The sequence below is a fragment of the Oryzias latipes genome, chromosome 7 (assembly GCF_002234675.1).
Source record: "Oryzias latipes chromosome 7, ASM223467v1".
Taxonomy (NCBI): domain Eukaryota; kingdom Metazoa; phylum Chordata; class Actinopteri; order Beloniformes; family Adrianichthyidae; genus Oryzias; species Oryzias latipes.
In genome coordinates, this window is record NC_019865.2 from 25,751,443 (window position 1) to 25,776,575 (window position 25,133).

At 39.4% G+C, this 25,133-nt stretch overlaps 1 protein-coding gene and 1 long non-coding RNA gene across 4 annotated transcripts in view; one reads left to right on the forward strand and one right to left on the reverse strand.

Annotated features, from left to right (window-relative positions):
* Positions 1 to 278: 278 nt before the first annotated feature.
* hnf4a (hepatocyte nuclear factor 4 alpha) overlaps positions 279 to 25,133 on the reverse strand; it is a 36,534-nt gene continuing 11,679 nt past the window's right edge. The window contains exons 1-10 of one of the 3 annotated variants that reach the window (XM_023956919.1): positions 21,201 to 21,261; positions 6,568 to 6,742; positions 6,242 to 6,336; positions 5,724 to 5,830; positions 5,480 to 5,635; positions 4,857 to 4,944; positions 4,617 to 4,769; positions 4,277 to 4,513; positions 1,596 to 1,715; positions 279 to 1,247 (exon numbers count right to left, since the gene is read on the reverse strand). In XM_023956919.1, the coding sequence (XP_023812687.1) occupies positions 1,105 to 1,247; positions 1,596 to 1,715; positions 4,277 to 4,513; positions 4,617 to 4,769; positions 4,857 to 4,944; positions 5,480 to 5,635; positions 5,724 to 5,830; positions 6,242 to 6,336; positions 6,568 to 6,742; positions 21,201 to 21,246 (1,320 nt within the window). In that variant the 5' untranslated portion in view covers positions 21,247 to 21,261 and the 3' untranslated portion in view covers positions 279 to 1,104. Of the gene's footprint in view, positions 1,248 to 1,595; positions 1,716 to 4,276; positions 4,514 to 4,616; positions 4,770 to 4,856; positions 4,945 to 5,479; positions 5,636 to 5,723; positions 5,831 to 6,241; positions 6,337 to 6,567; positions 6,743 to 7,716; positions 8,169 to 21,200; positions 21,262 to 25,133 lie in introns of those variants that run through there. The other 2 variants (XM_023956918.1, XM_023956917.1) reach the window with 2 other exon arrangements.
* On the forward strand, positions 18,344 to 23,169 carry LOC101174669. The gene is made up of 2 exons (XR_909070.3): positions 18,344 to 18,991; positions 22,266 to 23,169. It is a non-coding gene; the product is annotated as an uncharacterized LOC101174669 (long non-coding RNA).

Sequence of the window (25,133 nt, forward strand, 5' to 3'; positions counted from 1 at the left end):
TTTGTTTCTGTTGTGTCGGTATTTTTTATTGCTATGTTTATTACATGCAGATTTTGGCTTAGTCTAGATAGAGCTACCTACTGTGTTTCCTTGTTGCCGGGTAGATTTATATCAACGAATTGGTTTCTGTGTAATCATGAGGGATTTTATAGCAGTTTATCAGTGACTAAACTGCCACGTTGGAGCTTGCTCCCCCCCCCCCCCCCCCCAGCTCCATTTATCAGTCTGTTCTGTCCTTTGGTGAAGTCTCCGCTCACAACAAATAACTTCCAAATATACAATGTAAAAATAGATGTAAGATTTATTAAGGAATTTCACATTGTAAGGCACAACATTGCCTTATTTTGTAAGGCAGTATAGGTCACAAGGCACAATTTATTTCTTGAGTTTAACTGAGAAAAATACTAAACAAATGGGAAAAAAAACACAATAATATTTGTAAAATTTGTATTTTTTTATAAACCATCATAACATGTGAGTGGTAAAACTCCTTAGCATGCCTTCCTGTGACTTTTAAAAAGTGGCACACTTGGCACAAATAGCTACTTTCGGTTATGTTAGTGTCTGTTTTTACAGTGATTCTCTGAATTTCTCCTGTTTTTTAGCAGTGCTTACAAAAAAAAACACAGACATAGAGAGGCTCTCTCAAAAAATACTTAAAAGAGAAAGAAAAAGCTGAAGCCGTTCCAGCCTTTCTCTCAATTTGTTTTTTTTTTCCCTATTGAACATCAAAAAAGAAAAAATAGCTACAATTCATGTGTGACAAAGTAAGGCTTGTTGTAACATTCACATGAAACTGGCGTCATCTATATTTTTTTCATTGAAGGACACTCATGTCACAACATATCGAGCGCTGAGAACAGTGAACTGGTACATTTCAGTCTCAATGAACAGCAGAAATGCCAGGAAAATTGAAATGCTTCTAGTTTATCTGGATTTCCTTAAGCTTTTAAGCTCAACTTTACCTACATACTATGTACAAACACATCCCTGAAAGGCTATAAGTGTGGTAACTTGTAATTATAGTTTGTATATTTTGCTACTTTCATGAAAAGACCCTGGTAGAACCTACAAATGAGCTGGCGGGATGAGAATTCACATTTATTAAATGGCCTCTTGCTTTGTGATGGTTGGCTGAGGGATGGAGGTGGGCTGCTTGGGCACTGTGGCTATGACCCCCTGAGCCATTTTATAATGCTCTGAGCCGGAGGCAGTAGGTGGAGACGGGATCGGGGTTTCAGGAGTGGCTGAAAGGTAGAGCACAGAAGAAATGTTAGGAGCAGCAGTGCTTGAAACAGCAGCAAGTTCACCACTCTGAAGTTTCCCGTTTTCTAGGACAATTTTCCAATAAGGAATGAGTCCTTTTGTGGAATTTCTCAGTGCATTAATCATGTTAGGAAAGAATAACGAGGTTTCTTTGACCACATAAGCCTGATTATTTTCCATGAAGAATTTAAAGGATTATTTTGCCGAGCCTGGCTTGGCCTCCCAGCTGTAGATGGAGCTGAGTCTTGAACTTTGGGGGCTATCCTTTATTTAATAAATGTTTCTGATTACCAGAGAGTGTTTTCATACTACTCATGTTATTTACTTACAGATTTGACCGTTGTGGATGGGTGTTGGCATGCTGCTGGCCACTATGACGTTACTGCTGAGGTGCTCTTGAACCAGATGAGGATGTAGGTGAGGTGCATGTGGAGCTTCGTTAGCAGAACCTGAGACACCAAGCATGAAAATAACAAATACATTAGGTTTTAGCGAATTACCATGCTTCAATTTGACATTAGCTCGGATTTCCTAAGACCCACTCTGATGAAAGATGTGTTTTTGGTGTTTTTACCATGTTCTTGTAGCATTTTTCTGATGAAGAAAATCAAGCTAAAAATTGGCATTTCTCAGTATTTCTTTATTCAAATTCAAATGAAAAATATTATAATTTTGACGTAGAAAATACCCCAGAGGGCCACAAGCTCCCTGCTCTGAGCTTTCAGCAACGGAGAGAGGAAAGAAACCTTACCTCCACAACTCAGAGGTGAATTTCTAAATTTCTGATGAACTCCTGCAGCTCTGCAGAAACTACTGTATGCCGTAGAAAATGACCCTGGTTTTTAAAAACGGCATTATCATAATCATGCTTTTGCTATAGATCAAAAGATGATTGGAGATGGACTCATCTCAGGATAGAACAAATGATGGACTTAGTGTGTGGTCATGTGACCCAGAGGTTTGTACTGTGATGATGTAGAGTCAGTTTTGCAGACTGCTGCTGGTTGCTGTTGTTGTTTGGACTTCACCAAACTGATTTTTTTTAAAAATACAGACAAAAGACAAAATAGCCTAACGGTCGATGCAAAATGTCAAGAGAGCCTGTAAAAAAAAAAAGGATTTAAACTGCCACCCGTGAATGCCAAAGTCATACACCTAGTTATGAGGGACATTTACCTAGAATATAAAATGAAAGACAAAAGATCAATACAAATTTCTCTCAGTGTAGTTTTCACGCATATTAAAACTAACAGCAAGGCAGAGAAAATACTGTTGGAAACACATTGTAATTCATTTGATTTTTGCAGTAAAATGGACTGTTTTACATTGGAAGTGACTGCTGTTCTGTTTTTTCTTACAAGCCATCTAGTGGTTGCATGGTAAACTGACATGGCTCCACTAATTTCATTCTTTTTAATTGCTTCAAAACCAACTGCAAGTGTTTGCCTTTGTTCAGAATGGTATTATTTTGAATGACAAATCTGAGACTTGGTTTGAGTTTTTTCAGACCGCAGCATTGTTTAAGACGTATTACTATTAATTTGTCCAATTATGCTGTCCTCTAATAGATTCAGCAAAAGGCAAGGTCAAGTACCAACTCAAGCCTTTAGTTTTCTTTCTTCTCAATAGGTGTAAAAGCAAAATCAAAAGAGTTTTAGAATTTGACTTTAAATCGATTTTCAGGAATCCCCTTTGACTGCTTTCCATCTGAGTCTTAAGGCCTGTTCACACCGGGACGAATTTCGCCGGCGATTTTCGCCGACGTTTAACGCCTCGTGACTAAACAAAGGGCACCAATGAGAGTGTGCACACCGACGCGAAAAAACGCCACGCGCCAAAGCGTCAAAAAAAAAAACGCCTCGGGTTCGTTTTTTTTTTTCCGACGCGTCGCGTCGAAATCTATTCGACCAATGAGAATTGCGCTTTTGCACACGTGTTTGGAGCTTCTGAAGTTACAGTAAAACACAACTTGGGGGCGCTCAAACACAAAACTGCCTTGCTGAGCACATATACCAGCGAAGAAGATAGACGCCAAGTAGCGTCTACACTGCCGCGAAGAAATAATGACGGACATTCTAAAATATCCCCGAACCAAGTACCAGTTGGAGCTACTGATGCTTGAAATATTCATGTTTTCTTTGTATTATTCTGACAAGCGCGTAAATACTTGCTCTCTTCTTTTGAGTGAAAAGCGACTTTAAGAATCGTAAAGTTGCGCAGCGCCACCTTGTGTACAGGAGTATTTCTGTTTACATTAAGCGCCATCTAATGTCAGGGAATGAAATTGCATGTTCGCTCGGCTCATCGTCAGCGAAAATTGCCTGGGTGTGAACACAAAAAACGTGGCGAAAAACGCTGGCGAATAACGCCTGGCGAATATTCGTCCCGGTGTGTACGGGCCTTAAAACCAGATGTGAACTTTCGGAAAGCAAACCGACCTGACTCAGTCCCTGGTAAATAGTGAATAGTTGTTTAAGTATGTATGGTCTATATTAAGGAGAAACCAGTTGTGAACTATAAAGTAAGCACATTTTGTCAAATGGATTGTCAGCCATCTTGGTTGAACTATTATGACTGAAGCTTAAAATGAGACTTTAGGCTGTTTCTGCGGGACATTTCTGACCCAAGCTTTGAAAAAACACAAGCACAACTTTGTACTAACACTGCAGTAGTTTTGATAATACATGGTGACAGTGGCAGACAAATGTAATTTTTCTGTTAGCATTTAAGATTTAAACACTAAATTATTCCACAGTTGTTTGTTATTCTGGTATCATTTTGAGAATGTCAGAATAGAAAAAAAGTAATTTAGTTATAATCTTAACTGTAAACCTGATGTTTAATTCTCTTTGCTTTGAATATTTTGTTACATTTTAGTATAGGGTGTACCCTGCCTTTGCCCAGCATTAGCGGGGATAGGCTCCAGCAGCCCCATGACCCCAAAAGCAATTTGGCAGGTTTGAAAGATGGATGGATGAATGGAAGATGAAACAGCTAAGTGTCTGCTCACCTCCTAGGAGCATTTCCTGCAGCAGGTTGTCAATCTTTGCCATGCCAAAGAGTTTGACGAACTGAATCTGCTCGATCATTTGCCAGGTGATGCTCTGCAGCGTTGGCAGCAGCAGGAGGAGCTCCCCAAAGCGGCCCCGAGAGTCATACTGCCTGTCGTTGATGTAGTCCTCCAGGCTGACCTGGACCTGATACCGCATTCGCTTGATCTTCCCCAGGTCACTCAGACCTTTAGCATCTGTGAGAAATGGAAAAACAATTTATCCTAATGCAACCAATATTTTTTACGGGTAGTTTCTAGAGAGGAAGAATGAGTCCAGACACTTTCTGAAGTGTTGTACCTGGGTCAAAGAAAACTATGGCCTTCAAGCAGGCATACTCATTGTCATCAATTTGCAGCTCTTGGAAAGGAAGCACCAGCTCATCCAGGATCCTCACAGCCACTCTCCCAACCTCCAGCTCCGGGCAGTTCCTGGGAATAATGTGGTCATTTCCTGCAAGACAAAAACCAATTGCATTAAGAGGTGAGAAGCTTTGACAAGAAAAAGAATGGGAATTATTTGCACTGTGTTGGGTTTTACCTAATAGGAGGATGTCTTTGTAGAGCATCGACCTCTTTGCAGCACCGAGCAGGAGATGCTCTCCTGCGTGAGCTCGAAGCAATGCCACCTGGAACAAAGAGCATGAATAAGTGTTAGATCCCAACTTGAATCTCTGCACCTTTTAATGTTAAGATCTTAGTTTGTTTTTCAAGGTTTATCCTTTTTTCCAAAAAGGTCCCACATGTCAAGCCCAGCATTTTAAATCAGGTGCAGAAAAACGTTCTGGGAGGAGACTCAGGATCTCTCACTGCATCAGCAAATCAGTTACTAAGCCCCGGTCACCAGAGTGTTAATGATTTGGCATTTTTTTGAGCAGGGATATAACTTAAAAACCAGCTCATCATATTGTGAATTTAGAATTAAAAGACATTAGTGGACGGAATTAGGAGTTTGAGCATTGAAATGTCCTCCATCCCCAGAGGTTTTTCTTGACACGCCCTCCGTTTTCTGCTAAAGTTTTAGTTTATGGAGGAAGGAAATGGAGAGGGAGACAAGCCCATAACCGTGTGCTCTGGAGCTCACATCGCAGCTGGGAGTTGACGGGTTGATGAGTGACCAGAGTGTCTATGCCTCTATGTACACGGTGTCTGTATGAGCCTCACCTGGTCATCCAGGGCCAGATCGCAGAAGGCTGGGATGTACTTGGCCCACTCCACCAAGACAAGCAGCTGCTGCTTCATGGACTCGCAGACGTCTGTGATGGTGGCAATCTTCTTGGTCCTCACATCCCCGTTGAGTATAGGAGTTGGAGACGTGATCTGCATAGGGAAATTGAAGCCATTGGCTGCCTTGTTACAGGGGATTAATGGCAGTTACTGTGGGTGTTAGGTTCTGAGGAAACCGTACCTGTCTGGTCATAACATCTGCTTGAATCAGTGCATTGATGGACGGTAAACTGCTGTCCTCATAGCTGGATCGCCTTGTGCTGATTCTGTCTCTTTCATTCTGTACAGCTGAAAGCATCCAGATTCATACTTGAATTAATCAAGAAAAAGCAAGAAAAATAAATTCAATGCCAATCTGGACGTTGCACAAGAATGGGACGTCAGAAAGAAAAATAAGTCTTCTAGGGTTGTCGTGTTTATCAGTATATGGTCATTATTGCTTGGAAATGTTTGCTCAGCATAAGCCTGTCAGAGACTTCAGTGCTCCATTGAGTGAACATTAACAAAGCAGTTCTCCTGGGGATTGCAAAACTCATAGACCAGTCACATCAATTCAGTGGAGACACTGTGGCAGTGATTTGAAGATTAAATTCTTGTTTGCATTTGTGTTTTAGGAAGAGAAATCTGACTTTAAAAAAAAAAAGAAACATGCAACTGGTGATAGATAACATTTACTTTGAGAAGATAATGGTGTTATACCTTCTTTCTTCATGCCAGCTCTGAAACATTTCTTCAGTCTGCAGTATCGGCATTGATTCCTCTTGTCTTTGTCCACTATACACTGTCTACTGAACCTGAGAATAAGGAGAAAAACGCAGTTTAGGCTGTCATGCATAATAGAAATGAAATCATCAGATTCTTTTCTGTCAGTTTATCACAAATAATTGTCTCTTAGTAATTTTTTTTTTTGAGGTAGATCTTTTTTTAGGGGTTCCTTATACAATTAGTGTGGTTGTGCAGTGATTTGCATCAGCAGCTCAACCGAATCCCCTTTGAGTGTTTCTGAGCAGCAGCTCTGCCCTCACCTGCACGAGTACATGTGGTTTTTGCGGACACTGCGTCTGAAGAAGCCCTTGCAGCCGTCACAGCTGGAGGCCCCGTAGTGTTTGCCCGTCGCCCTGTCTCCGCATATGGCACACAAGCTACCAGCTGCCAGGTGGCCTGTGGCGTTCATGTTGGTGCTTTCAGCCGGTGAGGAGTCTGGCAAAGACAGAGGAGGTAAATCCCATCAAGTCAGCAGCAGTCCAGGTCTTTAGATTTCGAAGAGCGGGGGTGTTTTTTTTTTTTATAAATCAATCAGAGAGCAGAGCAGGCAGTGAGCTCAAAGAAAAACAGATCAGTGGTTGGATTACAGAAGGTGTGAATGGTCTGAATGTCAATCGGGCGGTTGACGGCTGACTGAAAGCAAAATTCACAGGAGCCTGCGAGGACCTGTTACCTATCTGAGTAGCTCATGGACTCAGCAGAGTATAATTGATGTTGGTTTGATTACATCTCCAAAAGGAACCACCAGGGACAATTTTCCATCAGTCACATGCCATGATACACACACACACACACACACATTTGTGATAGCTATTTGAAACTCAGATGGATTCATCAAGCTACTGGTAACATTTTATATGATTGATTAGAAATGTGAAAAAGAGATGAAAAAGTTGGCTTTCCCATCAGGTTTGTGAAGCTTTCATTGGGAATGTCGGAATCACAGCAGCAGGTCATGGGAGACTGCCTGTGTAAATCAGTTGATGTCATACAGAAAAACTGCATCCTTCTCCTTCAGCTGAAACCATGTGGGAACTGGCCGTTTGTAACGGGAGAAGGGTGATCAAGATACTCCAGCTACTCCTTCTTCACAGAGTGAATTTCTGCTCACAGCCAGACAACACATCGCTGCACAAGCTCGAACAGGTCAAATGGCTTGGACCAGACAACCTGAGAGCTCTGACGATACAGCCTTCTCATAAAACAAAAGCTCTTAATGTTTTACTTATCGCACCCCAAGGTGATAAAAGGCCAGTGCGGGGGATCGTCTCTGTGCGAGCCAGAGCGGATGGACAAATGACCCCTTTTTATCACCTCATGTCACAGCCACCTCTGTCCTCTCCTGACCAAAGTTTTAAATCAGTAAAAGTTTCAAAGTTCAATGCCAGACTCGCATATATGTGACTCACCTGTGCCCAAGGGGAGCACTTGCATGTTCTCGAACTCCAGCGTGGTGTAGGCTGGGTCCAGAGCCTCGCTGTAGTCTGCCATGTCCATGTCTACCAGTGGTTTGAGCAAACAAATTCTACCTGACAGCGGGACAGAAAGACTTGTCCAAGAAACTAGTTTGCCCCCCCTCCTCCTCCTCTTTTCCTGGCTATATCCTTTTTCTCACACACCTCAGATAGCCCCCCCTCTTGCTTCTTTTTAGGCCTAACCCCGCCTAGTTCTAGCAGAACACCTCCTTGGCCCAGTTGGGTGTGATGGAAGCCTACAGGAGTCAGACAGCAGAGCAGTGACTGACAGCAGCTCCTCGTTCACTCTTCCTCCTGCAGCTAACCAGAGGAGAGGTGGAGTGTCTGTTGGTTGATGGTTAACCAACTCTCTTCAGTGGTGAATCACTGTTTTTTTGTTGTTTTTCTTTTTAACAAGAGATAGCACAACTTCAGCCACTTCTCAATGGCTTCTTCTACGCAGGTAGAAAACGCGGTTGTTCACCAGAACTCTATCACTCCTGCTCCTCCCCTTCAGAATGATTTATTTTATAATCTGTGCTGTGAGTTGCACGTTGAAGTCACATGCATGCGACAGGCGCAAGATAAAGTGCAGCTCTGTGTATGCATTTACTCACAGCTCTGTCTATTTCTTGTGCCTTTTTGTTTAAAACAGTCTCTACATAAGAAAATGTGCAACATGATTACACTAGCTATAGCTATTAGACCGTTACTGTACATAAGGAGGAAAAGTTCAAACACCAAAGAAGCTTGAATCACCAACACAAAACAGAGAATCTTCCCCTGATTTGATGTGTTTCAATTAAAACCACTGACCAAGCGTATAAAATGACATATCCAGCTATAAACTACCCATTTATAGACATGGAACAATGGAGATTGTTGTGAAGGCCCCAGTCTCTTTAGGTGTGGACATATTTTCAGCAGAAGGGCAGGAGTTCATCAGAAATTTGCCTAAAACAGAAAGTTTTAGGCAGGACTGTTGGCGCGGAAGTAGCCCTCCGCTGAAATCCCGCTTTGAGCCAGATGCCAGCTCAGATGAGGAAAAAGAAGATGTTTGTCTGCAAGTACTCAGAAATGCAGTTTTAAATCTAAGATTATTGAATATATATGTCCTCCATCGTGACAAAACTACTACAAGAGCATGTAAAAAACAGCATAGACACTATCCATTGGAGCAGATCTTTAAGTGTGGGTTGAAAAATCACACAAATTAGTTTCTGTTTTTCTGTCAGAAGGAGAGAATTACCTTCCTGACCACCATGTTTCAACTGTGATGTTTGGTGGTGGTGGTATGGTGGTAAGGAACTGTTGTTCAAAGTTTGAGTTGAAGCCAATTTTTTAAGGAAAAGTAATCCTATCAGGTTAAAATACCAGTATATATTCTAACAATGCTGGATTTCAAATATGATTGGATACATTTTTGGGCAAACGTTTTACAGTTAAGGTTCAACAGGACTAGGTTCTAAAGCAAAATGTGTGGACAAACTCTAAAGACACAAATAGACATGTTTAAAGTGAACTGGAACAATAAATAGCCCTGTGGCAGATCTTAAGAGAATCTTTTAGAGCAAAAAGCTCAGATCCAGCCTTATTTTCAGTCTTTGTATTTATAACTTGTTATTATGACAAGTAATATTGCCAAAAAGTTATTTTTGAAAGTATTATTCTATCATAATTTGATTTACAGAAGGTTTTAGTCAAAGTCACATATTTTATGATTTTTAGAGGAAAGCCTTGAATCCTTCATCCCTCACAGGAAACCATATTCAGGTCAACTTTCTTATGTCACACGCAGCCAGTAAATCTGAGTTAATTCTGCCATAATTAACCGAGTAAATAACTCTCATTGCAGCAAAGCAATGCATTTGTTGTAAAAGCCTTCATTGTTTGTGGAAGGTGCGCGTGAGGCTGATCCAGAAGCTCAACATGTAGTGTCAGAAAAACAGGTTTAAAAATTCTCAACAGTTTGCATTGACACCAGAAGTGAAAGCTGTAAAACGTTCCTTATTTTCTTAAAAGCTGAAGGAATTTCCATCCTGTTATTTTTATTGATTTAAATATCAGTGATAGACTGTAAATTGTGCCTTCATAATTACACTACATAATTTGAAAAACATGTAAAAATGTAAAAAAATAAAATAAAATAAAGTGCAGTCTCTATGACATCAAGTTGGAATCATTTAAAAAACAATGTATTGTCTTTTTTTGACAAACCAAGTCAAAATTGTAAAATGTCAATTTAAAGACCCACTCTGATGAAAATTGTGTTTTTGGTGTAGAAAATAAAGCTCAAAATTAAATATCTGAGTACTTCTTTATTCAAATCATTGTAAATCAGGGGCAGACAAAAAAAAAAACTTTCACAACTGGCAAGCCACAAGATCCTCTCCATTCTGATTCATTACTTACAGACAAATAGATTCATGAACGTCTTTGTTTTCCTCATCTGAGCTGGAATCTTGACTAAAACTGTACAGCTGGAGAGCTCAGATATTGCTCACCGCCAATGTTAGTGTGAGCGCCTCTTATGTGACACATTTAGTCTTTTAATGCCAGCAATATTATTATTTAAATTCAAAGAACAATTTATGCTTTTATTTTGAAGTCAGTAACTTCCGTTTTAAGACTGGAAATGTTTGGTTTTTATGATGCAATGTGCTGCTGGTGAATTTTTAAATAAATGAGTGGACGGCAGAGCCGCACAGTTGTCTTACCGGTTGTTCACGGTTGTTGGTAAGGAAGGCATCTTTACAGAACCATGCAAACGAGTCAGACAGTTCATTGGTTTGTTGGGATTCAAGATTGAAAAGAGAGAAACAAGAAAGTTCAATGAAGAAGAAAGTTAAACAAAGAAAACTTTGTAAACTTTGTAAAACTGGAAAACAGTTGAGGGGCTGTAAGCTAACAGGAGAGCGCGTAAACAAAGGGGTGATAGAAAATGCGAGCTGCTGGGTTTCTCAACACCAGTGGTCCCGCCCACAGTTCCCATAGGTGAATTTCTAACGAACTGCCACTCTGCAGAAGCTATGTTCTAGAAAACAACACTGTTTATTTAATTTTTTGTTTTTTTATTTTGGCCAAAAACTCCAGATTCATAATAAAAAAAGACCACTGGGAACACTTTTAACATAAATAAAGATGTGTAGAGTGGGGCTGTAATGTGGTATGTTAGCCCAACGTTTCACACGTGTCACTAACCCAGTGACTTTACCATTCTGGCTTCATGTGTCAGATTATGATAGTTGTGTATTATAAATAATGTTTATAGTAACTACTACATTTAAGTTATGGGACTATGTCCTTTTTTGTGGATCTGATCTTTATGTTAACATGTAGGCAACACTTTAAGACAACTTTGCTGTATAGAAATGTTTTATAACAAATAGTTTGATCCTTACGGGTGTTAGAAACAGACAGTTACACTGTATTAAGTACCAAAATTTAAAAAGTTAAGTTATTTTTCTATTTAAATAAAATAAATGCAAGAAACAAATTAAATTCTGACTTTACAGCATAACTTCTGTACTTTTTGGATCCACGGTTACTGTGAGGCTTTACCAGTCTATGGGATGGATGAGGAGGAACTTTGGCCCACTTGTCATAACAACATTGCCTTAGTTCACTTTGATGCTTTTAAAAATGGATGTGCAGATCTATCAAGGCCACACACCAGCCTATCATTGTGGGCAGGCCTGGACTTTGACTAGAAATGTCCAAAACTTAATGCCTTTTTTCCCACTTTGTTGGTTGAGATTTTTAACTGTTCCAGACAATCTTTTACATGTAAAATACATGACTTTACTTTTGTCAGGTCAAGAATTTGCAAAATAGGCCCAAAACATTACCATTGATTTTTATATCACTATTCAAGGAAAAAAGTAGCCGAGGAAACAACAAAAGACTTTGATACAGTCTTGACAAGGTATACCTACAATAAGGAAAAACATTAACATTTAAACAACAATTTAATTTATATCATAATCGGTGCCGAGACGAGTCGATATCGGTTTATTTTATATAATCCAATTCGATCAGATTCACTGATCTGAATTGATCCAGGACATCTTTAACCAAATATTCAACTAATGTGACTCAGAGATAAATATCTGGATACTGAACAGTGCAGGGGAAGTTTTCCAAATTCTTTGTATTTCTTCAAGATAATCAAGATTAAGTTTAATATATGTACAAACAAACAAGTACAGAAGAATGATTGTCAAATTCATCCACATTTTAGTTGCCTAAAGGTCAGCCCACTGTTGTTTTTCCATATCCAAACAATCCAAAGGGAACATTATTAGAACATTCTGGCACTCTGTATGGTCTTTGCTAAATTCAAAGTGTTTCCACACATTGGACTGTCATCACATGTGTGTTGTCGACTGTGATTCATTTGGTCGTTATAATAAAATAAACCTACTGAGCCTCATTCCAAATGGTATTTTTCCATATCAATTAAAATCAATTTATTTCATTTTGAAAAGATTTTATAATGATATAGGTTGATTTGATTAAAAACTTAACCTTAACCAATGAATAATTGTTACACTTCTAGTTTCAAGTCACATTTTTTGCAAGTCTTGGTTTAAAAATGGTTTGTAAACTTGTGAATTTTGCAAAAATTAAACAACATCCCAAATTTCTTTTTTTTTTTTTAATGGATGATTGCGTAAGTCGCTCTTGCAAAGTAAACAGTGGGTTTGTATTTGCAGAAAAAGTGGCAGTACACAAAAACAGGTCAATGATCCCGGGTTCAGCCAGACCTTGAAAGCAGTAAACCTCATGTAGGTGAACCTGTTAACCATACACTCACATTATACTTATAACATTATTGTGCGTTGAGGAGGCAAACACTAATAACATTCCTTTAAGCTTCTTCACGTAATTGTGAGATGATACTCGGACCAACCCCTTCCTTACAGTAATTCAATCAAACATGACAACCAATGGGACAAAGAGCCATGGAAACCCTTTTTTACTGTCTGTAAAACCAGATTTAAATGAAATGCTTGAGATGGGGAAGGTGGCTTAAAATTGTAAACAACATGATTAGATCAATTAGAACCAACTCATTTAAATAAAGGATTATCGGTTGTTTACACTCTTCTGTGCTGCTCACTGATGATTACTGTGCATCAGTGGAGCTCCATGAAAGCGTGGCGTTTGGGGAGTGTGTACAGAGGTCATCCTTTACAACATCACTTCGTGTTCGATTCGTGCTGCTCCTCTGCAATGTCCATGTTTGCTCAAGAATTGTGCTGATTATTTCAAAGCAGAGAGCGTGTGATTGGGGAGGGGGGGAAGAGGACTGAGGACGGGAGAATCACTGCAGAGCTATGAATGACTCACTCACAGCAAATCTTATCTTCCTCGTCATTAAAGGGTTTTTATCGCTGCTCCCATCTTAAATTTCAGCAAAGTCCTCAAAGAACTGCCATATACCGGATTATAAAGTGTAATCTGTAAGGTTACAACTTTCTTAATCACAAACTGGCGAACCGTTCTGATGTGTTTGATAGTGAAGCTCAAAAACTTTCCAACAACTTATCAGTGTTCTGTGGTGTAGTGGGTTTCTTAAGCTTTTCTAGAAACTCCGGTCTCAACACATTTTTGAGGGTCTTTCTATGACCCTTCCAAATAAATGTTTGAGGGACCCTTACAATATTTTGAAGAAATGTTAAAAAATGTCCACAATCTTTGCTCAAAATAGCCAAAGAGTCATTTTAGGGGACTCAAACTGTCGAAAATTGTTCTTAAAGTTTTTATCCATGAGCCAAAAATTGATCACTGGAGTTTGAAAGGTGAATCAATGCATAGGTCCAAAGCTAAATTATTAGTACCTATTTTGGGCAACATATCTTTTGAAACTGGGTATAGAAACAAATACATTTTCAGAAAGATTAAAGTTAAGAATAATATATTACTTTCATGCCACCATATTTTGTTTCCAACAATGCAAAACTCTGAAGTACAAAATATTGAAGTTCCTCAAATGACCACTGGAGGCAAAAGGAAGCTATATGCTGATGCGTATTGTTTTCTTTTCTATACGTAACAGCTCCTAGCAACTTAACCCCATGGTTAATTTAGAAACTGTAAATAAGATGATTTTAAGTGAAGTTGAAAAGCTAGAGTTGAAGGCTGGTTGAGGGGGAGAGCAGGATCACGCTGTTGCACATAGACTAGTTGGATAATCTCAGATACCAACATTAGGATTCTGAACAGAAAGGGTCATAGAGAAGAGTAGCTGTATCTTTTTTTTTTTTTTTTAACTTGTCCTGTCCAACAGCTGGGCAAACAGATGAGAGCTGAAGGCCTCTTGTGTTGGACATATTTTATTTTAACAACAGGAGTTATGAATCTTCTGACAAACCAGAGGTATGTCTGAATAAACCCCTTTTGTAATCGAGGCCAAACTTTATTCTTTTTAATCATATTTAAAAATCTTTTGTGTTGGACCAGACGGAAAAGGAAAGAAGGGAAGAAGACAGAGGGATGTTAGAGAGGGGGGGGGGGTGATTATAGAAGGCGAAGGGGGTAAAACCATGAAGCAGCATAAAGCAACAAGTTGCTGTTCAGATGTAATACACGTCTATAAGGGCGGGGCCTGTCCACACACACACTCAAATGTTATAAACACACCTGTTGGCTCCAAAAATGTTCACATGTCAACCTGTACACAATACAAATATTGTTCACACACGCATACTTATGCCTTCAAACCAACCATTGTGAAATATTTCATTCAATCACGCAAACTATTAGTGCAAAGGTGAACTAACACCTGTGCTCAGGTGAGTGTTTATGTTCTTCTAAAATGGATGATGAAATGTAAAAAGAAGGAGGGAGAGTGCCCAGTCATCCCCACACCAAGATCCCCACCACGGCAGCAGCAGCAGCCAGAACCCCCCCCCCACCCCACGCCCGCACGGCAGCAAATAGAGAATAACCGTCCCCCCGGGGATCACATTTGCCACCCAGGCCAGGGCCAGCAGGACCGCCACGGGGGCACTCAGAGCCAGGGAGCAGGGAGGCGTGGGGGGACACAGAGTGCAAGCTCCAGCCCAACCAGGAGAGCAGCCCCCCCGCCGCGCCAGAAGGGTCCAACGCGGGGCCCCACCCGAGAAGAGCGCCCACAGCCCCAGACGAGCACCCCACCACCACCGGGAGTTCTGGGGCGCCAGGACCCCCCAAGGGAGACCCGCCCCGTGCTCCAGGCAGCCACCTACCCGGCCAACGGTTGGTCCAGGAAGGAGCAAGGCAGGGGCCAGCCGTCCCCGCCCTGGAGGAGGACACCCAGGGGAGTAGCTGTATCTTAAAGGAAGCACAGGTGTGTCTTGCAGTTCCCTTGAGACTTCTCTAGGGATGTCATAAAAAAACATACAATTGCCGTGCGTATGGTAAATTTATTGAGGTAGCTCGAAAGCTAATGTAAGTTGCATGCATTTATGATGTGCATGTGGCACAGGATGTGCTTGTGTGACATAAGTGCCCATAGGATGTCCACACCAACAACACTCTGATTGTCGCAGTCCTCAGTTCTAATGGTAGTCCTGCACGCAGGGACCCCAAGAAGCCAGAACTTTTCACTTGAACAGGAATTGATGGACCCATTGCAAAGATGGGGATTGAAAAATCAGTATGACCCGCCTGTGTCTCCGTACTTCACCCTTACTTATTCTTGTGTGTTCTATAAGTGTTGCCTACGACCTATCACTCACAGCAGGCCCATTGAACAATTCTGAATGATCTTTATGGTCTAGGGGCTCACTGAGCGGTCTACAACCTCGAAATTTGTGCTGGCCAATTTTTGGTGCCCATTTATCTCCCGAATTTAGCCCAAAACCACTCACAAAGGAAGTTGTGACTAAAGCTTAAGGACTCAAAGACCACCTGTTGACAAGGAGCAGAGTTTCAACCTTTAAAAGAAATCTAAAATGAGGAAAATTGAAAATTCACATAACAAAATATTTGTTGAATATTAAATCAGAACGCAGAGAGACAAAAAATAAATTTGGAACCAGAGTAAAGAGCATTTATTTCTGGGTCAAATTTGACTCTTTAAACCTGCTACTGCCAGAATGGTAAAGTATTGCTTCTCTCTTGAAGCCTATTGAGATACAGTCACTGGTTTATGACTGGGAGAGCTCATTTAGGAGCAGCTACATGGTGACTAATATGTTTACTTGCACTTTAAAGGAGGAAATGGAACTTAAATAGACAAATAGTCACAATTAGCAGGACATTTTGATGCAACATATGATTTTCCTGGTTTTTGTCAAGTTTTTGCTTTTTTTTTGCCATTTACTGTTTTAGGTTCAGGCATCACTATTTCTATATTAGGAGATAGCAGCATATTGTCCAGTCTAGGAAAAGGGAGTGAATGCTGGGTTATATTTAGGAAAAGATTGCTATTATTGTGTTTGATTATGCTTATTACTGACCTGTTAACTGATGCCAGCTTCTGCAGCTACTAACTGTAAAAAGCCAAAGTTCATGACAAAAACAAAACTAAAGTATCATCATCTGAGTCACAATGAGGAAACGATTAGGTCATCATTCATGTCTATAACCTGAAGTCTCAATAACCTGAACATTTTTGTTGGTTTATTTGAATGGTTTTAAGATACGTTCTTGGTCAGTCTAATTAGCTTACTGGATTACATAAATTAATTTTTGTGTCAGCTTGACTTTTTTATATGTAGCCATTTGCTTTTTTATGCCAAAGCCAAAGGCAGTGTCACCAATAGTGAGAGTTAATTTGCTGTAGATATTTAATAAAACAATTTTTCTATATTATTTACATTTAATAATACAGGTAAGAACAATGCTCACAACTACATACCATTTAGTAACATTAACAATATTAGATGTAATTCTTTTGTTAGGGCTTTACAGCATGACTGATCTGGTCACATATATGCAACCTAATTTCTTAAGAGTGCAACCAATATAGATGTTAGGTCACATCAGTGCACATCAGGCATTTGGTTTTAAAAAATATTTCTCAGAGACTCTGAAAGTTTCTATGTGGTTTAAGAACAGACAACCATTACGTCTACATTGTGGTCTAAACCAATCAAAGATATCAAAGTTGAGTCGCTAGTTGCGTCCAATAACAAGAGTGGATACAGCCTCAGATGATGAGAGTACATTAAAAAAAATATTGACAAATCAAGATTTGGTCCCATTTTAACCATTATAATCAGTCAGAACAGGTCCCTGAAAGCCCTGCAGTACAGTCCAGAGGTCCAAAACTGGTGATTAGAAATCAGTGGTACTCTACACACAGCGGGGTACTTGCCGTTTCACAAACAGGAGGCAGCTGATTGTTTCAATGAATGTGAGAACAATATTAATAAGTCATCATATTTTGATTATGGGATTGTTTTAAAAAATCTCCATAAGCAGTAGTTTTGAAATTAAAGCACAGAAAACGGTTAATGCATCTTTCCATTCATTTTCTTAACCCACTAATTCCCTTTCAGGGTCACAGGGTCACTGGAGCTTGTCATGGCTACTGTTGGGTGACAGCGGGGCACACCCTGAACCAGGTCGCCAGTCTGTCCCAGGGCCAATCACACACACACACACCAGAGAACAATTTAGAGTAACCAAATAACCTCTGAAGCATCTTTCTTAGAAGGAAGCCGTGGTGCCCGCAGAAAACCAACGCGTGCATAAGGAGAACAGCAAACTCCACACAGAAAGGTCTCAGCTGGGATTTGAGCTTTCTTGCTGTGAGGCGAAAGTGCTAACCACTGCGCCATCATGGACCCGCTTAATGCGTCTAAAGAAATAGGTAAATGCTTGATTTAAAAATGTACTAGACCTGCACAATAAGACAAAAATGGATCCATATCGCATCCCTTGCGCAATACACATATCACAAAGGATGGCTAAAATCCCAATAAATGGTTACCATAAAAATTTACACACATGCTTAGACAATTTTAAAAAGCCTAAGCAAACACTACCTACATTGTTCTTAATTATTGTCCATATTAGTTGTATCCAGTACTACCATAAAGATAGGTGATTGTTCTTTGGCATGTTGCCTTGACATACGACGTCTTACCTGTTTCCTATTAAGATTACTTTCAGTATATTTTATGTTGACTTTTATTTCACTGTTGCAGTGAAATGGAAAGGATGTATTAGCTGCTTTTTGTTTTGCTATTTGCTCATCAATTACAAGTCATCCCAATATTGATTGATAATATTCCACACTGCAAGTTTTCCTCAAATCGTGCTGCCCTGTAACAAACGTGCGTAGTGAATCTGAGCAAACACAGGCCACCGAAGGGAGCTTTTAAAATATTGGCATTTAAACAAACACTCCTTTAGGACTACGTTTATAAATACAACTTAGGTTTATTCCTAAAACATTTTAACTCTACTTTTTTAATGGTAATGCTTTTTCATTCAGTGTTTATGAGTATCCAACTCTTAATGGTTTATTCTGCTTCACTGTTTCCATGTTATTTTAAACAGAAGACAACGGAGAGCTTTTTATAGAGCCACAAGAATTTGGTTTTGTTGTAAAATGTTCTTATAAAACGGGATGATTTTCTCCATACTGCATGAATACGAAGCATATTTTTCATGTAACGGAGCAAGACTAACGTCCGTTTTACTTTTACTAGATGGTAAACAGTAGCACAAAGCTGACATGTGGATGTGAAGTGCACGAATGGGAAAGGCTGGCGTGCAGAAATATGAAGGTCCAGACACAGCGGTCGTATAATCAGTCACCCAAACTCTTGCCCCGGGGGCTAAAAGTCAAAGGATCGCCGAGACCTGATGTAACACTTGTGTGAATCTCCCCTTTGAAACTTCAAACTCCAGTTTGTGAACAAAGTCTATCTTCTGAATAGGAATCTCCGACCACTGAGCAAACTCCATTTGTAACCGCTGCCTATTTGTACCTTCTCCTCAATGACTACATTTCATTTCCCCAAGTCCGGTCCGAAAGGCAAGCAGCAGAGAAGCCCAGTAAAAGTCAAAATGCGAGGCGGCGATCATGGCGGCCCAGAGGAGTTGAGAAAGATGTGGAATATAAGCTGTTGGGAGGACTTCTGACATTCCGTGTCTTTCTGCAGCACGGTGGAGATGTGTCTGTGAGGCACATCCAGGAGCTTGTTGACGTTGATAAGAGTAAAGCAGAAGGAGACCATGTGCTGCCTGCAGAACAAAACAGGGCTGCTGCAGTAGATGGAGGAGATAGGTGAGTAGAGTGTCATGGCAAAGACCTTGTCAACAGATAACTATCTGCAAATAACAGCTTGTGCAAGTCACTGCGGCTCAGAGGCACAATATCATGTGTGACACTCAATTATTATTACTTTGGATCTCTTTTATACCATCATTTGGGATATATGATGCTAAATGACCCCTTTTTTGAAAGTAGCAAGTTCAGTCCTTTTATTTTTTTCCAGTTAAAGTGGATTTATGGCAGCTATGAAAGATTATTTGATTGTTTTTTTTGTTAAATTCTCACACTTACAGACAAAAGTGATATTTTTTAACACAGTTCTCTGTCTGCTAATGATCGAATGTCGTTTTCTTTTTGCTTTTCTCTATTTATTATTTCTATAGCTGAAAACATAGTTAAAGAAAAAAAAGGATAATCTTGTTTTAAAATGGTTTTGCTTGTCTCAGGCATTTAGTGTGCGCTCTGTGGGTAATGATAAACCGCTACTCCGCCGTCTAGCTTCTCATAATATGACATGGGCTTAAATTTTACTAAATGAGGGGGTAAGAACAGACGATGGGGTTCTTCTATGGTCTGGTCGCAGTGGTTTTGTCCAAAGGCATAACTAATCAGTGGAAATTTCTGTGGCTTGTTTGATCTGTTTTCATATCCAGTCACAGTGAAGAAAACTGAAGTAGTCTCCGTGCACCAAATAAGTAAACAATTGCATCAATAAACATGAAGACCCATGCAGGACGTAAATCAATCACAGCGTCTGATAAGCTTCTCTAATCATTAACTGTTTTGCTGAAGATTCATTTTGACCGCTGTCTCAATCACCCCCGTCAGCAGCTCTGCTCTGAGCGCGTCAATCTCTGCCGGCCCCCTCGGTCCTCAGACTGTCAATAGAAAAACTTCTGAAGCTGGAAAAAACAAAATGTTCTAAATGTCCTCTGAAACGTAGCTGAAGCGCAGCACAAACTGCAAGCTAGAATTTGAATCTAATCACTGCTGTAAACAGAAAGCGAAAATTCTCTTTTGTCCAGTAAATTGTCTCCTTGATGCTTGAGAGTGTGATGATTGCATCACTGCTTGTATTCAAAGTGAATGCTTCCTTCAGCGTATGTTGCTCTGATGGTTTGGATTCTGCTGCCAATAGAAGATGCACAGAAATGCTTCAGAAGCAAAAGCTTGAAGTCTGTTTGATGACGTGTTAGTCCAAATTCAGCATGGACAAAGTCTCAGATTCATCGGAATTTGCCATTTGTTGGTTTAAGAAAATGGCGAATCATTAAAAAAGCGATGTTTTGCCTTAAAATGCTCAGATAAAATAAGATTAAGTAGTAAATATATTGGAATCATAAGTATTATATAAGTTAACATTATAAAAACATATTTCAAAATATTTCAGTCATTATTTAATTGCTGAAAATGAAAATCTATTAAATTTTCCAATCAACTTAATTTAGAAAATTGGCAAAATTCTTGCTTAAACATTTCATCTGTGAGACATTTTTCTTACAGTTTACCTTAAATTGTGTTAACTTTGCTAGTTACTTGCTCTATTTGTAGTTTTGAATAAAACTATCTACAAAATAACTTTATAAAAAGTGACAAGTCTCACTTTTTATCTGTTTTTCAGTTTTGTTCCTTGCAGTTATTTTTTTCAAAAACCCAATCACAGGGTAATTATGTGCATTTGAGCAAAAATTACACTTTGACTAACTTAGCAAAATCATATAGTAAGTCAGTAACAGTACAAAGAAGCTGGAAGTTGTAATTTTTGAAATTAGCTAATAAACATTGATTCACTTATTACTTTATTAGGTACACATGTAGAGTTAGAATCCAGTTCATGTTTTATCTACTTTGATTTATTCCAGATTACTACTGTACCTAAATTTAAATTTCTAATGCTTAAAAAATGAATAAATCTCAGCTTTCTTAATCTAGAAATGATTGCAGAGCTGCTGTTTTCTGCATCACAGATGTACAAAATCTCTGCTTACTACTGCCATCTCGTGGACACACAGATTATAACTCCATCCAGAACCAGAAAATTTCCCTCAAACAGAAGCTTTTTGTCCAGTTCTTCCACTGCCGACACAGAAAATCTGGTGTCAGGGGAACCGCAAACTGCTGTACAGAAAATGACGTTTAAACTCCTCAGAAAAGCATTTCTGTGTGGGTTTCTGACAGCAGAGTCCAACAAATGCAACCAAACCCTCGCACTTCCCTTTACCTTTGCATGAGTTGCTGAACCGCAGCGTCCCATCCTGGCCATACATCCCTGTGTGGCGGCCAAGCTCTGACAGTGAGCTGGCCAGCTGAGCGAAGACCCATGAGCCTCGGCGGCTCTCTCAGGCCCCACCAGGCTTGGAGGAGAAGCAGTGCCACTGTTACTGGATAGTGCTGTTTTTCTGAGCCCAGCAGTCTAACTGTACAGGCCCTTGGCGCACAGGAATAATCCCATAATGCCTGTCACAATGAGATTTGATTGGAGACGTGAACACCCAGATTAATACAGTCAAGTGAACAGGGTAAAACTTGCTCTCTAAGCAGGCTGCTGAAGGAGCTTTCTGTATGTTAAAAAGAAAAAAAATACCTGTCTTCTCCGTCTTCTTCTAAATATCCAGTTTCCCCTCATTCAGGGCTAAACTCACTGATTAGTGGCTTGTTTATCAGACATTGTGACTGAATGTTCTTAAACCGCTGTTTTATACAATTGAGATATTTAGGTGATAAAAGTGAAAAAAATCCAGTTTTGACAGTAAAAGAGCATAAATGTGCACCCTACATGTTTTACATGTTTACACGTTATAGCGAGAGGCAGGCCTACCTTTGATTACAGCAGACAGCAGTACAATACGCCATTTAATCACTTTTTATTAAAAAGACAAATTTAGGCGTTTAATATTCAAAAACCACTTGCTCCTTCTGAAGCGACCCCATATTATGCTAGTCCCACCACAGGTGTGCGCATGTCTGTATTCACTTCATTTGTATCCACCTGTCAGCCTTTTTAATGCCTTTGTGTTTGCTTCTGACATGTTGGGTGCTTTTCTTTCTGTAAATGAAGGACACATTTATTTGGGCTCCATTCAGCTTAGAGTGACCAAAAACACATTTTAAATTTGGAAAACTTGAAAACAAAAAAAGGACAAATTATACATTTGAATAAAACTTAAATAAATAAATAAAAATTTAAGCCCAAAATGTTTATCAGATGAAAAAAAGGGTTTATATGTAACAACTGCAGTTTTGTATTTTCAACTTGTTTTTTGTTTCTGTCAATCTTTCCTTTCAGAGAGTCAATTTATGGTTTCCACTCAGACATTTTCATTTTCTGATGCATCAAACTTTGGGAGAGCATTCTCACTACGGTTCACCACATGGGAGGAGGGTTAACACAGGCAGCACAGAGGCAACAGAGGCTGTTCTGGAGCAGAAAGGATGTCACTGTAACCTCTGTTACCCGATATCAATCATGTCCCGACAGCCAATGGGAAAGGCCCACCCCCATGTGAAATTGGAATATATGGCTAAAACAAAAACTCTGTATTGAAACAGTAAACTGAGCACTGAAAGCAAGGAAGAGGAGAAAGGAAAAACAAAGTATTACAGCAGGCGTAAAAACTTTCTTTTTGATTTGGTAAAACTTTCAGGGCTTTTTTTTGTTTTTTTTTTAGTAGTTTTATTCACATTTTCAGTTTTTTCTTGAAATTATTTTTCAAATGTTTCAAATGCTATTTTTCCGTCATATTTTCAATATTTTTTTCAAGTTTACAATGTGTGCTTTCGAGTTTAAAACAGTTTTCAAATTTTTGATTTGTTTTTTCAGAGTTTTAATGTGAATCTTTCTAATTTATAATCTGTTTTTTGTCCACTTTAAGCAGATCCTGATTTGACCCCATACATTTGCCTCCAAACAAGAGAGAATGAAAACTGTGTTATTTTACCTAAAGGTTATGTGATCTGCTTTTGTAATAACTTAGCAACGTTTCCTGATGTGTTTGTATGGTGGATGAAGAGTTTGGAAGTCACGGCATACATGGTTATGAAATGTTACTGATTATGTGTGAACTCAACTGTCAATCTTTAAATGTTGCTGCTGTAAACCTTTATGTTCAAGTTTTTAATTTGAAAATGTTTATTTAAGGTTCCTAACAGTAGATTAGGAAGCACTACATTAATAAACTATGCCCACTTGATTTGATGCTGTATCTGCCTTTTCTTTTAATCCATACAAACTGTTTTTCTTCCTTTGTGGACAGACAGACAGAAAAACCAACAGGAAGATGATTTTTTAATGAATTTCTGCTGCTTCTTTCCAAAAAAAAAAAAAAAGATTCTTGATAGACAACTGTCACAAAAAAATATATAAAAAAATGTAAATCTGCACATTCTGAGCTGGATCATGCAGAGATTTTCCAAGCCTGATTCCCTCTCGTTTTATGTTTGCCTTTCACCGTTTTTTACTGTCAAAACACTAAGAGTAAAGAGAAAATTGTTTGTTTCTGATTAAAGTTGGGATGCAGGTTTGTTTTTTTTCATGCTTTACATTTTTTCTTTGTGATCCATCAGTGATCTTTGGATGAACATGTCAGCTACTGTTATTTTGTTCACTTGAGTTTGTGTTTACATGTTTTGCATGACACAGCTGAAAGGATGTTCGTATTTATCTGGAGTGGCATCTATGTTACGCTAAAGGTCTGCAAATGCAAGAATCTTCTTTTTCTTTTATTGAGTTTGCCCTGCCCCCTGTCCTTTGACTATTTCCAATCATATCTGGGAACTGATGGCAGGAAACAAATACAAAAGGGATTTTCTTTCAGTGTTCAGGTTGTGACTGTGATTAGCCAAGCACGCCCCTCACAGGAGGATGCTGCGCTGCATCGTCAGTGAATGAGATCCTTTCTCACCTTTTTGTCGTTTTACTTTCAGAATAAAAATGTTCAGAAATATAAATATTCAATGTGGGCGAAAGAAAAATGAGGCCACTTCTAGCAACCAGCTGAGGTGAGGGGAGATTTAGAAGCTGTATTTACCACATGGCTGTTGCTTTAACTGGGGTGAATTCCAACACAAAGTGCTCAGGAGTCTGAAGAGCAACAAAGACGTTTGTTAATACATGCAGTAATTGTTGTTCTTTATTTTCCTACAGTCCTGAATCAGATCTGTTAAGGAATAATCTGTGTGATAGAAAAACACAGTTTTTTGGATAAGCCCTTTGTTTTTCTTCTTTGTGAAAAATAGCATTCACTGCATTAAAAATAGTTTTTGTGACGCTAACACTTGTGGCATGACTGTGGTTGTGGTTGCACATTGATATGTTGCCACCTAAAGAATCAGCAGCTTTACAGTTGCCAATTACCCTTATGTATGCGTGTATGAATGGTTGATAATGCTGTGGAAGCTGCATTTTTTTTTCAAATCTACAATTGAGCCTTTTAGTGTTTAATCAGGGAAGTCTGCACAACAGCACACTCTGATGCTTTTCTCATTCCACTGGAGATTTATTGAGCTAAAGGATTTACCTCATAGCTGCAAACTTTCAGACACAGAGTCTGTATTCAAAATTGCCAAGTTAATCATAAAGGGAATGGATACAATCATGACGGCACGACTATCATCACACGGATGAATGAAACTAAAGCTCCCACTCAGGTTTGCTGAACTGGTGACTTACATGTGGAAGGGCATGTTAATTTTTTTCTTTGTCGAGAGCAGCTGGTTTGCTGCTGGAAACACCATAACACCAATGTTTTCATCTTTGTGTGTCACTACCTCCCAACACCATGCCATCCGCTCCCAGATTTGAAGCAAAAGTCCTAAATTTTGCAGTTCAATTCAATTCAATTCAATTTTATTTGTATAGCCCAAAATCACAACAACAGTCGTCTCGATGGGCTTCCAAGTAAAACATGAACTCAAAAGGATCACGAATACAAAGAGTTCAATAGGAAAATACTAAAATGAACTAACAAACTGACTAAGCTATACTGGCATCCCTGCCCTTAGACCCCCCTTCGCGGTAAGGAAAAACTCCTAAAAAAAACGGATTCCGGAAAAAACGAAGAAACCTCAGGGGTGCCCACATGAAGGAGGGACCCTCCCCCAGGACGGACAGGCGATTTACCAGAACTCTTAGAGAAGAATTAACTTATCTAAATCT